The sequence below is a fragment of the Pseudorca crassidens genome, chromosome 6 (assembly GCF_039906515.1).
Source record: "Pseudorca crassidens isolate mPseCra1 chromosome 6, mPseCra1.hap1, whole genome shotgun sequence".
In the NCBI taxonomy this organism is placed as follows: domain Eukaryota; kingdom Metazoa; phylum Chordata; class Mammalia; order Artiodactyla; family Delphinidae; genus Pseudorca; species Pseudorca crassidens.
In genome coordinates this window covers 22,812,956-22,827,645 of record NC_090301.1, presented here as the reverse complement: position 1 = coordinate 22,827,645, position 14,690 = coordinate 22,812,956, and the positions used below count along the sequence as shown (strand labels likewise).

Sequence of the window (14,690 nt, the reverse complement as noted above, 5' to 3'; positions counted from 1 at the left end):
GAGGCTTCTGACTCTAATTCTAACGCTCCATTACACCTGCCCAGATTCCATGGGTATACTATGGACATTATGAAAGAAATGTGATAGAGATGGCTTATTTTTCATTTGAGTGAGCACATCCTATATTCTGGAATACCTGTTCAATTATCACTCTGAAATATTTCATGTTAAGTCTCATATCTTTCTGACGGAAATGTAGTGCACTGCTAACATGAGGGAAATTCTTTGCCTGCTCCACGTTTTACATGGCTCAATTGGCTTCACTTAAAAAACTCCCATGGCAATAAAGAAGGGTGCATCTAAGGTGCATTACTATTTATTAAAAAAAAAACCCTACATTCTGAATGCAGTAAGGATTGACCAGGAATATTTTTGCAAATTTAGTTATTGTTTTCATTTTAAATTTCTGCATCAGGAAAACACAAATTAAAAGCAACAACAGGGCTTCCCTGGTGGCGCGGTGGTTGAGAGTCCGCCTGCCAATGCAGGGGGCACGGGTTCGTGCCCCGGTCCGGGAAGATCCCACATGCCGCGCAGCGGCTGGGCCCGTGAGCCATGGCCACTGAGCCTGCGCGTCCGGAGCCTGTGCTCCGCGACGGGAGAGGCCACAACAGTGAGAGGCCCGCGTAAAGAAAAAAGGGCCTTGAAAGTGTTTTTTTGCGGCCTTAGAAATACCACAGTCATTGTAGAAACTCCCAGTGCTTACCAAATGAAGTCCTATTTCTGTATGAGGAGAGGACAGCCCAGCTCCCTGAAATGCCACTTATTTTCACTGTATGTTAAATAGGACAGAGAAAAAATTAAAATTGTTCAGTCTAACTTTAATTTTTTCCCAACATTAAAAATAAAGGTCTGCTAAAATAGTAAACCTTTGACTGCTGAGATTTAGAAAACTTCCTTAGGGAGAAAAAGGACAATCACAGAGAATTTTCCTTTTGTTAATGAGACTCTAGGCCTTTCACACTGAAACTAGAAGATACTTTAATCAGGACTCCAAAAAATGTGAGCTCAAGCTACCCTGTTGCAAATCTGTTTTTGGCAAGACTCTGATGAAAGATTGAAGTTTCATTGCTGCAAATAAGAATCTAATTAACTATCGAAAAAATGTTGCCCAATGTCATTCTTAGTCTAAACACAATCTGAGTGCAAACATTGCTACATTTTAGAGATGCAACACAGATTGCTCTCAAAACTAAAATATATATTCTTTACAAATTTAATATCTCAAATAATTCATATTGGAAATGATTATGTGATAATTTCATAAAAATAATTTATGATCAATATACTTTTTGAGAAATGCACAGCCACTGAAAATGAACAAAGGGAAATTAAAATTTAAAAAACAAAAAAAACCACTGGTCAAGTTGAAAGCTATGATGACAATGACAGTCATTTACCCAATGCTGCATAATTTACAAGCTTCTTCAAATATTACGTTATTTCCTTTTTGTCTCATAAGAATCCAATGAGGAAAATTAGAGCTCTCTTAATATTATGTTATTATTAACTCCATCTTACAAATAAGAAACCCCAGTGTCAAGTGGGTTTAAATAACCTGTGCAAGGTAATACAACAGTGTTTGATGGCAGGACTTAAGCTCCAAATGTGCCTACTCTACATTATCCAATAGCTGAATTCCATTGGGCCATTCAGCCCAGTGGAATTGGGCTGAATTCCACTGGTCCGTAACACTAACAATTTTTATAAACAGCTACAAAGTTTTGACTGCTTCTGCTTTACTTGCACAAAAGATACACACTAAAGTCAGAAGGTTTAATCAAGAAATTACTCAAGATTTTTTCAATTACAATATTGTAATTTTCAATTACAATATTCTTTCATATTATTGCCCATAAGCCATCCCAATATTTTTTTGTGGAATAAGGTGTAAGCTATGAATTAAGCATCAGATAATGTAGTATAAAATACAGTAGGAAATTGCTGTTTGGACTTAAAATGAAAATATTTTAATATTAGCAATTATAAAGCACTTTATTAATTTTTAATTACTCTCTATTTATAACATGGAAAAGAATATTACTAGTAAATGGAAAATGAAGAAAAGATTTGTTAAGTAATAATCTGATTGGCATTCCCAATACAAATGGATTTTTGTATAGGAGTGCCTATACCTCCCACCCCGCAGTCCCTGAAAAGCCGTGAATTCAGTATCATCCATGCAAGGCTAGAAGGCTAGAGTTTATGGCCCTCTCTGTTATCACCTTCGCTCAGTGTTTCCTGTAGAATAGAACTGATCGTATTTGTCTCTTACGTGAACTTTCACATTGTAGAATTCTCACGGTGATGTATTCTCCCCCACCCACACATGACCTTATTTTAATGCTGTTGTAGATGATAGGCTTTTAACTGATATCAACAGTCTGTCCTTCACAGTGTCAACAGGAAAGTTTTGAAGTTATGCAGTTGCTCACTTTTCCCTTGTTGCATAAATGGGTAATAAATGGAACATCCTTAGCATGGAGACATACAGGCTGTACTTGAAATATTCAGTTCCTTGTCAAAGACCTTTGTACTAAAAGCAATTGTCAATCCAGAGTATCAGTGAAGAACTAGAGACTGCTGCTTTTCTAAGATATTTCACAAGTATAGGTGTGATATCAATACTTTATCAAAATCTTTATCTTGAATCTGCTAGCCTTTGTCTACACCTTTGGGTTCTCCTTTTAAGATCTTAGAGGCAACTAAAACATCCTTTATTTTCCTCTTAAATACACACTGATATTTCTTCTTAAGTGTGTATTTGCCTACTTAAAAAAATACATCTGTGATTGCAATTGAAGAGTGGTTTTGCTTACCTTCTCCTTATCTATATTTTATTTTTCTCTATGCTGGTCTTCATTTTTCAGAAAAAGCTATATTTTATTGTCATAAAACTCCTTGAAAATACTCAGATTAAAAAAATGGTTCTATATACCATCAGTTTATCAGAATACGCAATATGTAATTGTAGAGTTGCCTGTCCTTAAAACAAATGCCAAAATATATTTAAATAAATTTTTAGAAGAAAATATTTTAGAGAAAAAAACATTAATATAATGTCATTGTTGTGTTGCAACTATAATGATGAGTTTTAAAGAATGAGTAAACTTTCTGTACTTGATAATAATTTTAGACTGGGTATTTCATCAACTGTTTTTGCAATATTCTTGTGTTTTACATTAGCTCAGAGTAAATGCAAATGAGTAGAAGGATTAAATTTAATAATTCTGTCTTCCATTATAATAGTACCATCAGTTATTCTTATAAGTAATCAATTCATTTCAAAACTTATTTTTATAGACATCTAGATTGTCACTATTGCCATTTATTGAGGGAAGGCTAGCTATGGAGTTCATCTTAGTATACCGTATATACATTATCTTGTGTATAATACACATTTAATAAAAATGCTGAATAAATAATTTTTAAAATTTATATCATTTCTGAATTTTAGTTTATTACCTACCTAGTTTACTGTATCTACATGGGCAAAGCTATGTGCACTCTTTACAATTGCTTGACTAAAATGCTTCTGTTTTCAACAAGCATGAAGTAGTTTTTGACAGATACCCTAGAAATAATATTCCAGCATATATTATCAAAATACCAACTTCTCAGAAAGAATATCTACTACTTAAACTTGTTACTCAAATGATACAATCATACACATTTGCTGACCAATGGAGGTGATTATAAAAAAAAAATCTATGCATCTGTTTTTTTATTTGCTTCAGCAGTACTGAAATTCATAAAGAAGTTCCAGCTCTATGTCCATAAATTGATTAGACTTAAAACCTCAGTGTTTCAAATATGCTCCAATCAATAGGACAGATCACTGAAGAGGTCACCACAACCCCATTAGACATACGACAATGAGGGGCATTTTAATCAGTGACACAATGGGTCTTATTTCAGATGACTGTGAATTTTGGTTAAAATCCATTGGACCCATTGATTATTAGGTGACATCTGCCACATGCAAGTTACTGGCTACAGGATTGGCAGTGGATGTTAAATACTCTTGTACTCTGTAATTTAATGTATATTTTAATGAAGTGAACAGTGAGATTTCTGACAGACATCAGCAACTTTGAAATAGAGTCTTCCAAATTTCTCAGAGTCTGAAAGTAATGAGATTTGTTCCATAGAGTGATGAAATTTATGCCATAAATTATCTCTAAGAGAAGAGTGCTTCTTAAAGCAGAATCATTTCCTTGGTAGAGATCAGATTTTAAATAGTTGTTTAATAAGAAGTTTTTGGAAAAGCAGTCTGCGCTGTGTTCTCTCTGAAAATTTTTACCTGTTATCAAAGAAATGGAGTGCCACGTGGATCAAAGGCCCACTATCACTTGGACAGAAGGAAAGCCACTGATATAGTTACTATGCTAAAACTTGGCACTTAGAATATATCCTATCAATAAAGATGCAGACATAGAGCATGAACTTGAGGACATGGGGAGGGGGAAGGGTAAGCTGGGATGAAGTGAGAGAGTGGCATGGACATATATACACTACCAAACGTAAAATAGATAGCTAGTGGGAAGCAGCCATATGGCACAGGGAGATCAGCACAGTGCTATGTGACCACCTAGAGGGGTGGGATAGGGAGGGTGGGAGGGAGACGCAAGAGGGAGGAGATATGGGAACATATGTATATGTATAACTGATTTACTTTGTTATACAGCAGAAGCTAACACACCATTGTAAAGTAATTATACTCCAATAAAGATGTTAAAAAAAAAAGAATATATCCTATCCATTTATGTATCCATCCATTCAATCTTCAACAATATTCACAGAGGACTTTCTAGGAATCAAGTTTTGTTTCTCAGAGTATTCAGCATGTGTTTTGTTGGACTTTGTACTTTAACTCATCCTTTAGGAAAAAGGACATGTCTAAAATCAGGGCAGGACAGGAATAGAAATGCAGACATAGAGAACGGACGTGTGGACACAGGGTGGGAAGAGGAGGGTGGGATGAACCCGCAGATTAGGTTTGACATCAGTACACTACCATGTGTAAAATGGATAGCTAGTGGGAACCTGCTGGATAGCACAGGGAGCTCAGCTCAGTGCTCTGCGATGACCTAGATGGGTGGATGGGGTGGGGGAGGGAGGTCCAGGAGGGAGGGGATATAGGTTTACATATAGCTGATTCACTTCAATGTACAGCAGAAACTAACACAACATTGTAAAGCAACTATACTCCAATAAAAAAAAAAAATCAAGGCTTCTTTCTGAAAAATATTTTATAATATACTAAAATCATTTTGTTTAATAAGTAACCATTAGGGCTTCCCTGGTGGCGCAGTGGTTGAGAGTCCGCCTGCCAATGCAGGGGACACGGGTTCGTGCCCCGGTCCGGGAGAATCCCACATGCCGCGGAGCGGCTGGGCCCGTGAGCCATGGCCGCTGAGCCTGTGCATCCGGAGCCTGTGCTCCACAACAGGAGACGCCACAACAGTGAGAGGCCCGCGTACCACACACACACACACACACAAAAAAGGTAATCATTAAATTTGACACACACTATAAAATGAGGCTAGCTTTTCCTCAGACCCTTTAACAATACCTCTACATGTATTTTCATCTTAGTTATCATGGTGTTTTCTAGTGCAACAAAGTCTGTAATCATCAACTGCTAGTCTAGTCAGTAGAGTGCTTGAAAATTGACTTAACTGGTGATCCACATGATGGATATTCAAGGAATTTCAAATTACCTATAGAAAGTAAGTTTATTATTCATTGCCATAATGCCGAAAGCCAAATATTTATTTCATGACTCATAATCAGAAACCTGTCCCCCTCAAAGTGCCCTTTACAACATTTAAGTAAAATGCAAACATCTTATTGAATCACAATCCTGTCCATGTATGATAAACACAGGTGAAACTGCCCAGAGGTATGGTTTAACAAATAAGAAAATACAGAATATGCATAATTAATTACGTATATGTTAACAAAGATTTCTTGAGTATCTATTATGTACTAAGATATCTTCTTGGTGCCAAGAATACAGCCAAGAACAGTATACTGTAAGGAGCTTATAAACTATGGGGAAGGCAGATAAAAATAAACAAATAGAAGCAAATCAATAAGGTAATTTCATAAACTGACGAGAGCACTGAATGGGCAATGTGTTGGAGAAAGATGACAGAGGAATAGTCATGTAAGAGCTCCCCGGAGAGAGGGCATTTGAGTTGACACCTAAATGATGAGGCTTCAAGAAAAGAAAATAGGTTTGTTGCCTTTCTTTTCTTTTCTGAGTGATTTATAATGGTCATTTTAACCATTCACAATTACTCTTTATCTAGAGGCTTCTAATAAGAATTTTTCTTCAGTGTGTTTCTGACATGATTAATTCTATTAGTCCACAAATCTCGCCACCAAACCAAGTCCTATAAAACTTTATTGCAACCACCTCTGCAATCATATACTACTTTGAATAAGAGAAATAACCTGAATGTTCTTTTAAATACAGTTGTGTGCTTCCAATTTTATATTTTTTGAATTATTTTTCAGAAAGCCATCACTAGCTAAGTATGCAAGTGAATTATAATAATAATGTTATATTTCTTACATATTTTATGTGCTTCCCAGTAACTCTGTGAGGCCGGTAATATTGTTATTCTTTTATTTTATAAATTAAGAAACTAATGCACAGAAAGGCTATGTAATTTTCCCAAGATTCACAACTAAAGCATCTGAGATTCGAACTCAAGTCCTAAGGCTATAGAGAACTTGCTTTTAACCATGATACCACAGCCACTGAAACGAAGCCAACAAAATGAAAATTTTTTTTCGGTTTTTTCTAATTTAGAATTCCTTAACTTGTAAGAGTGTTGTTATCTTAAACCTTACCAAATTAAACTAGTAAGCTGAACACTGCCATGTCCCTTGTCACTTTGAGGTTTGAATTTGTATAACAAACCTTACAGACTGTGGCCATTTCCTCCCAGGCACCCTACATGCAAAATGCCAGTAACAGCCGTCACATAAATAACAATGCCATGAGGTATTACAGTGTGGACCAAACGTCCAGCCTCTCCTCAGGTATGGATAAGTAAGTCTCATTGTATTCAGAGTACAAGGGTGTATTTTCTACAAACATCTGGAAACTTCCTTGCAACCAGTCTCCAATAACACGTTCTAATAATCCCATGTTAACGCTTGATGACCCCATTAGATGCCAAGTTCTCACAAAGAACATATTTGATCGTTTTTCTGGAGTTATTCAGTCACTCTGCTAATCTAAGTTACTAGTTCTCAGGCTACTTTTTTGCATTTTTAAATTGCGGAGCATTCTACTGTTTCCTGGGTTCTGGAATTCCAATTCTCCTAGAATTCTCAAAAGTCACAGTCAGTGGCATTGGGATTTCAGCTTCAAGGTCTTCAGAAGTGAACCATAGTTTAAAGGATGTGTACTGCCATGTTTCCATTCTAATACCAAGGAGGAGGATTTGAATTCTAGTCACCTAAACCAATATTTTAGAAAGAGCCCCGTTTTATTCTATTAATTTTAAAATAAATATGTATCTAGCAAGAAACCCCCTGAACTTTAGGAACAGCTGGGACAGCATTTGGATTTGCCATGCAGATATATTCAGTGACAGTGAGAACTACACATAAAAGTCGTGGTTTCTGCTTAAACAGAGTCCCACGTTAGATATTCAAAAACCACTAAGCTAATGACATACAGATTCATAACAGACATATAATATTCACATCACCTTATACAAACGTTAACAAATAATCACGTGTTAACGTTTGTATTAACATTAATAACTTCTTAACAAATTTGTTAACAAATAATTTGTTAATTGTTAACAAATAATTAAAAAGTAATTTTAATTATTTGTTAATGTTCGTATATATATTGAATGTTACTTTATTTTTCAAAGCTTTCACTGAAATAAAAGGCTCTGTGAGATTTCTCAGAAAAAGATTTTCCAGGTATAAAATTTTAGGATGGTGTCATTTAATCATCTTACTGACCAGATCTCTAACTGACAAAAGCCATGTACTGGTCATACTTTCACATGTTCTTCTAAAAAAAAATAGCTAGTAAGAATAATTTTTTCTCAAGTACTTGTTCCAGTGTTCTCTGTTGCTCTAAGGATAGCTTTATTGTTTAATCGTTGGTTTTACAGGCCATATTTTCAGATTTAATCTATAGTTATCACATTGAAGAGCCTGAAAAAAGGAAATTTGTAACCAGCTCAGTACTTAAGATGTAAAGATTTGTTCAAAGCATCAAACCTTTCAGAGTTTTATGCTGTAAGGTGGGAAGGGTTTTTACGGTAATGTAAATAAATGTGAAGGATTTTTACAGTAATGTTCATGTCAAAGTAGCACACTGCTCACCCCTAGGAACTTCTGGCTGTATAAGCAACACCTTTTTAGAAGCACGGTGGGAAGCAGGGGTGGCAGAGGAAGTCAAACGAGGCAAGAAAACAATGATGTGCAAACTGGCCAGTTTCTGAAAGGAAAGAGACTTGGCGAGGCTGGAGCGGACGGAGTGGGCTTTAGTGTGAGGTCAGTAGATTAAATCTGATAGAGTGTTTGGAGGGGCGGAGGCAGGCACACAGAGGCTTGAGATGAGAAGAAATAGGCTGTAACAGAGGCGTTCTTTGTAAAAACAACTGAATGATAACAAAAGAGGAATTAACATGTTTCTGACACGAGATTCTGGGCCAGGAAGAGAGAGACTGGTATACGAATAAAGCCAGGTTCAGGGAAGGACTGATTCGAAGTTGCCAATGGCAAGGGTGATAGTCTAATTTTTCTAATTTATGTTTCTCACTACTCAAAATCCCTTTTAAAAATCTGGCATCCTTTTATCACTAAGCCTTATAGTCTTAGTTCTTCCTCAGAGTATTTCTCAGGACTCCAGTGTATACACATCCAGCCTCCACTGATTTTCAGGCAGAGGCCCCGGAGTCTTTACTAGATTATTATCTGTTATTGCTTCTCCCAGATAACTACCATGAGTGTAGCTACCAGGTTACAAGACTTGAAGGTGCCCAAGTCCCCAAGAACACGAGCCTCGTGGCAAACTAACTTCAGCCTATTACAATTTTCTATGAACTCACATTTGCAAAAAGTTTAAAAGCTCTACAGCTCCAACGAGAGAGAGGCATGGACATATATACACTACCAAACGTAAGGTAGATAGCTAGTGGGAAGCAGCCGCATAGCACAGGGATATCAGCTCAGTGCTTTGTGACCGCCTGGGGGGGTGGGATAGGGAGGGTGGGAGGGAGGGAGACGCAAGAGGGAAGAGATATGGGAACATATGTATAACTGATTCACTTTGTTATAAAGCAGAAACTAACACACCATTGTAAAGCAACTATACCCCAATAAAGATGTTAAAAAAATTTTTTAAAAAAGCTCTACAGCTCCATGATAATCTATGCACTAACTAACCTAGTTAGTGAAATTCTCTTTAACAGGAAGTATCTATCCTCTATAAATCAATCATTCAGCTGCTAATGGTCATTCCTATGGATCTGGTCTGCCTGAAGAAGTGTACAACACATTGGACAATAAACTACTCAGATGGGAGTGCATAGAATAGCCATGCTTGCTATCACGTGGCAGTACCATATAGCAGTTAGGATGCCTAGATTCAAATCCTGCCCTTTCTCCTACTGCCTACAGGACCTGGGAAAGCTATTGAACCTCTCTCAGACGATTTCCTTATCTATGAGATGGAGATAATAACAAATCTTCTTTCATAGGGTTATTATGAAAAATAAGTAAGTTGATATAAGGAAATTGCTCTAGCATGATACCCAGTAGTTAATAATGTTCAAAAACATTGTTTGAGTCAGAATGGTGTTCTTCCTCAGTCTGTGATGGGAATCTGATAATCCAACAAATCCTTCTCAAGGACCACAGTTACTTTGAGGTAGACATTTTGCACTGGAAAATCTAGGGGCTCTTTGGGATTTTAAGCCAAAATCAGTCCACTAGAGTTGCATAGATCAGCCCCTCCTTCAGCTAGAAGGGAAACAGCAAGAACAATCCCAGCTGTGGAAGAGCAAGGTACAGAAACAATATTAGCCACTCCCCTTTTCTCTCATGTTAGCAATAAATGCAGGCCAAGTCCTTGCTGTCCTTCAGAAGGCTGTGCAAACATACTTTGTGACTAATCAAGAACAGGGAGACCCCTCTGACGATTGTGCTTGGGAATTTAAGATATCACAATGGGACTTGCAAAATAAGAGGCAGTATAGCAGCTAGAATATCCACCTCTCACGCTGTTTCCTCACTTAAAATTCCCTTCGTCAAATAATGCGTTGTGGTAACAAATCCTTTTCCTTAATTTACTGAGGTTTTCAGTGGAGGGAGCTTCAGGAAACTTCCCGCCCTTGGGATGATCCAGTAGATTTTTCTGGAATACTTAACACAACTCAACCACATGGTGAAGAGCTTAACTGTACTCTTCAATAAACTTACTGACCATGCTAAGAAATAGCAATATTTCTTCCACAGATTCTATGGCTAATTCTCTTGTTTCTACTAAATTTGAAAGTAAAATAGTTCATTGAAAGCTAGACCATCATTCTTCAAGCAGAAAGCAAAGAGAAAATTAATTTAAAAATAATTAGTTTGAAAGGCTTCCACTCTCACAGACCACCTGAGTCAAGAAACATTGGTATTACCCAAACTGTCGAGCTCATGAAGAAACAAGAGCTGGCAGGCATTATGGACAGTAGTCACTGAGATAAAGGCTGTGGACTTTAATTAACACAATTTTGAAGTGAGGCACTGTGGCACAGAATTGGAGACAGAATTTTCCAGGAACAAATGGCTTGCTTTGAGAAGTATAGACCAGTATAACTTCTGAGACCTCTAAGTTCTCATTCCAGAATTCTCAATTTCTGTGTTATGAGAAGGGAAACCTAGAAAGTATAAAGGATGAGATAGTCACAGAGTGGCCACTGCTTTGGATTATTTGTGGTATAGAAAGTTTCTAGAAAGGAAACACAAAACCCCAAACTCATTCTTGGTTGGTAAGTACTGTGAAGACAAAAATTTTCTGCTTTTTAATTTTTTTCTCTAAATTAATCACTGTTCAATTCCATTTTTAGAGTGTCTCTTAAATAGTGACTTTTTTTTTTTTTTTTTTTTGCGGTACGCGGGCCTCTCACTGTTGTGGCCTCTCCTGTTGCGGAGCACAGGCTCCGGACGTGCAGGCTCAGCGGCCATGGCTCATGGGCCCAGCCACTCCGTGGCATGTGGGATCTTCCCAGACCGGGGCACGAACCCGTGCCCCCTGCATCAGCAGGCGGACTCTCAAACCACTGCGCCACCAGGGAAGTCCAATAGTGACTTTTTAAGTCAATCAATTTTAGTCCATTCATAAAAGCAAGGAGGCAAGATGAAAGGTATTCACTAAATCTTTCAAGAGGCAGTACCTGGATGTTTGGATCCCAAATGCAATCTCCTCTAAAATTCACATTGGAAAAAAACACCCTTTAGAGTCTAGGTTAGCTTGAAAAGGAGTTTCTACCAAGGGTACGGAGCTCCATTTACTATTTTCTTGTTTCTCAGTAATCCTTTTCTTTCTTAGGAAATAAAATGAAAAATGGCAAAAACTTATTTCACATGCTCCAGTGTCATTCCTGTTTACCAGAAGAAGGCAGAGCAATAAGTACATCTGGAAACCAAACCAGGAGGTGACATATTTGTTGTCCAAACCTTCCTTTGAAAAGTAGGAACATAAGACATAAGAAAAGTCATACATGAGCACTCTGGTTGCTCATGGCAACCTGAGCTGCACATGGCAACCCACCTTTGCTTGGATGTCCAGGTGGCCTTCCATGGGGGAAGAGTGATCATACACATGGTAAATGGAGTTGATACAGTAAAGCCAGTATAAACACTGATGTTTTGTCTTCTGACAGCATATGAATGTGCAATCATTAAGTTATAGGAGAAAAGGGGCTAATTTTAGATTTGTTCCTAGCCCTCTCCATGTGAATGGTGTCGCTGTGAGCCCAGCAATGAAGTTCACTGTGTTGTAGCAGACTGCGCAGTTCCTGAGTGTGTCAACCCAGTCTATGAACCAGAACAATGTTGTCCTGTCTGCAAAAATGGTAAGACCGTACTGCATTAGCTTTCAAAGAGGGGTTAGTGCAAAATACAGATATTCCACTGCTGCACACCATTCAATGCAAAAGCCCTCTAAGATCTGCCTGTGGTTTTTCAATGTGGGCATGGCCAATTAATATTTCTATCCCATCTTAAAGTGAAAATAAGCCAGCAATGGGTGAGTCGTGAAGCTTTCCATCTGGAGAATTAAAGCTCTTATAAGCTGACTTTGTTGTGGTCCCTATTATTTATTGTCGATCTATACGGAGAATTTTGGAAAGAACGCAGTACCATCTTTTTATAGTGACTGAATTTCCTCTCTTCTGGAGGCTATGAAGCTGTTCCTAGTGCATAAGCCAGGATAGAGAGTAGGATAAATGCCAGGTATTTTGCTTTGGGCATAGATAAGACCTTAGGCTCAAAGTTATCAAAGAATTACAGAATTCAATTACTCATACACTTAAGTAGAAGTAAGGAAGACTAGAAAGTTTAGGGCTTTTATTCTAAGTTTTTATTACAATGGAAACCTGCTCTCAGAGTAATAGCTATAGATGGGAACTTGGCTTATAAGTTTATGGGTTCCTTTTGGCCCTCATAGGATGGAGAGGTTGAAATGACTATGGCATGCCAATCACCCAAAATCCAGGTGAGGCTGCAGAGAAGACAATGCAATGCCATTAACCCAGGACAGCAAAGTCAAAATCACACTCTTGCTACTGGTCATATACCAACCAAAAAATAAAGCTTCACTGTGTAACATTCCACAGATGTCCCCACTTGGCATTAATATATGCTTGAAAAAGTAGTTCTAGCTCTTAATTAAGCTGAGGTCACCGTAATGCTGAATCCCTATGCCCTTCCTTGAATTAGCAGCTCTCATCTTCTCTATTACACATTTTTTTGGTCCAGAATTTGGCATTATGTGAGATCACCTACTAATCTTTTTCTCTTGCAGAATTATAATTAGTGAAAAGAGGTATTTAGGTTATTTAGCCAAAGAAAAAACACAAGCAACTCTGATTGTTTTTATAATACTTGTAGTGTTTTGGTATCTTCTCAAATGACTTATAAAGAACTCTTACGACATTTCTTCAGGCACAGTTTCTATTATTTCTGATTGTGTAAATCTCTTGAGTCTAATACTACTGCACACCTGGCTTCTCTTTCTCTTCTTATCCCTCTCATCCAACTGACATGTGTCATAGTGAGCATCTCTCTGACTTAGAAGGTGGAGATAAATATCCTGAAGTTCAAGCCGATCTAATATATGCAAAGGTATCAAATTTAAGACTTTATATTCTTAAAAGGATATTGAAGAAACTGGAAAAGATACAGGGAAGAAAAATAAGATGATTTAATGGTTGAAAAACAGGACCTATTAGGACAGACTGAAGGCGTTTGCATAATTTGTCCTGGAAAAGAGAAGGCTCCAGGGAGACCTAACTGTCATCAAGTATATGAACGGTTAGTCTAAAGTAGAAGAGCACCTGTTATTTTTCATTTTCTCCAAGGACAGGAGGAAGAAAAAATCAGCTACCTAATCAATCTTTAAAAATAGGATTGACAAGTCTTTGACTAAAGACCGTTTTTTTCTAGAAACAACTGTCTAAACAGGTCCTTGAGGATCTTGTCTTCCCTGGAAGGCCCTGGTTGGCTATGTTACACATTTAGGGTAAGCAAAACTATACTGAAAGTTAAAAACTCATCTGGACATGCTCAGAATACTCAGAGAATTAAAGACTGCTAGACTGTATATTTAGAATACAGGTTTTACACATGCATCTGCCACGTCATACTAGGTACTGACCACCCAAACCAACAGTATATCCAGAGTTGATGTCTATGTCAAATGTTAAATCAGCCACTACAAACTAGTTACACTGAATTTTATGTCACCCAAGATTATCCTATTTCTGTCACATGCCACAGTAGAAATCTGTCCTAGAATGAAACTCTTTGTACAAAGATATATAATGAATGAACTTTAATTGTTCGATTAATTAGGTAATTAATTAGTAACCCATTCGTATTCCTGAAAAACATATGTTGAGAGAACAAAATATGTTAGGTTTTCCAATTTTTTGTTCATGAAGCACTACAAAACAACCACTTCTGTTCCCTTTTGCCATTTCCAAGCAAACTTTTTTCTTTTTTAAATAAGGAAAATTAACCTGAATTAAGGCTTCCCTGGTGGCACCGTGGTTGAGAGTCCGCCTGTCGATGCAGGGGACGCGGGTTCTTGCCCGGGTCTGGGAAGATCCCACATGCCGCGGAGCGGCTGGGCCCGTGAGCCATGGCCGCTGAGCCTGCGCGTCCGGAGCCTGTGCTCCGCGGCGGGAGAGGCCACAACGGTGAGAGGCCCGCGTACCGCAGAAAAAAAAAAAAAAAATTAACCTGAATTAAAATTAGCCCAAAGACTAATTCTGAATGTAATATAACATTATGACATGTTATCTTTTTTATTATTAAATGCCACTAATTAGTCACTTATGCCCCAAAAGTAAAGTATAATCATTGTCAAAGAAGAGCATATTGAGGACTGCTGGAGAATCCTTATGACCATGTACCAGTATTTTTGGGTGAGC

At 37.6% G+C, this 14,690-nt stretch overlaps 1 protein-coding gene across 1 annotated transcript in view; it reads left to right on the top strand.

Moving 5' to 3' along the window:
* VWC2L (von Willebrand factor C domain containing 2 like) overlaps positions 1–14,690 on the top strand; it is a 152,468-nt gene that overhangs the window by 14,256 nt on the left and 123,522 nt on the right. The window contains exon 3 of the mRNA XM_067739843.1: positions 11,981–12,110. Coding sequence (XP_067595944.1) covers positions 11,981–12,110 — 130 coding nt within the window. The remainder of the gene's footprint in view (positions 1–11,980; positions 12,111–14,690) is intronic.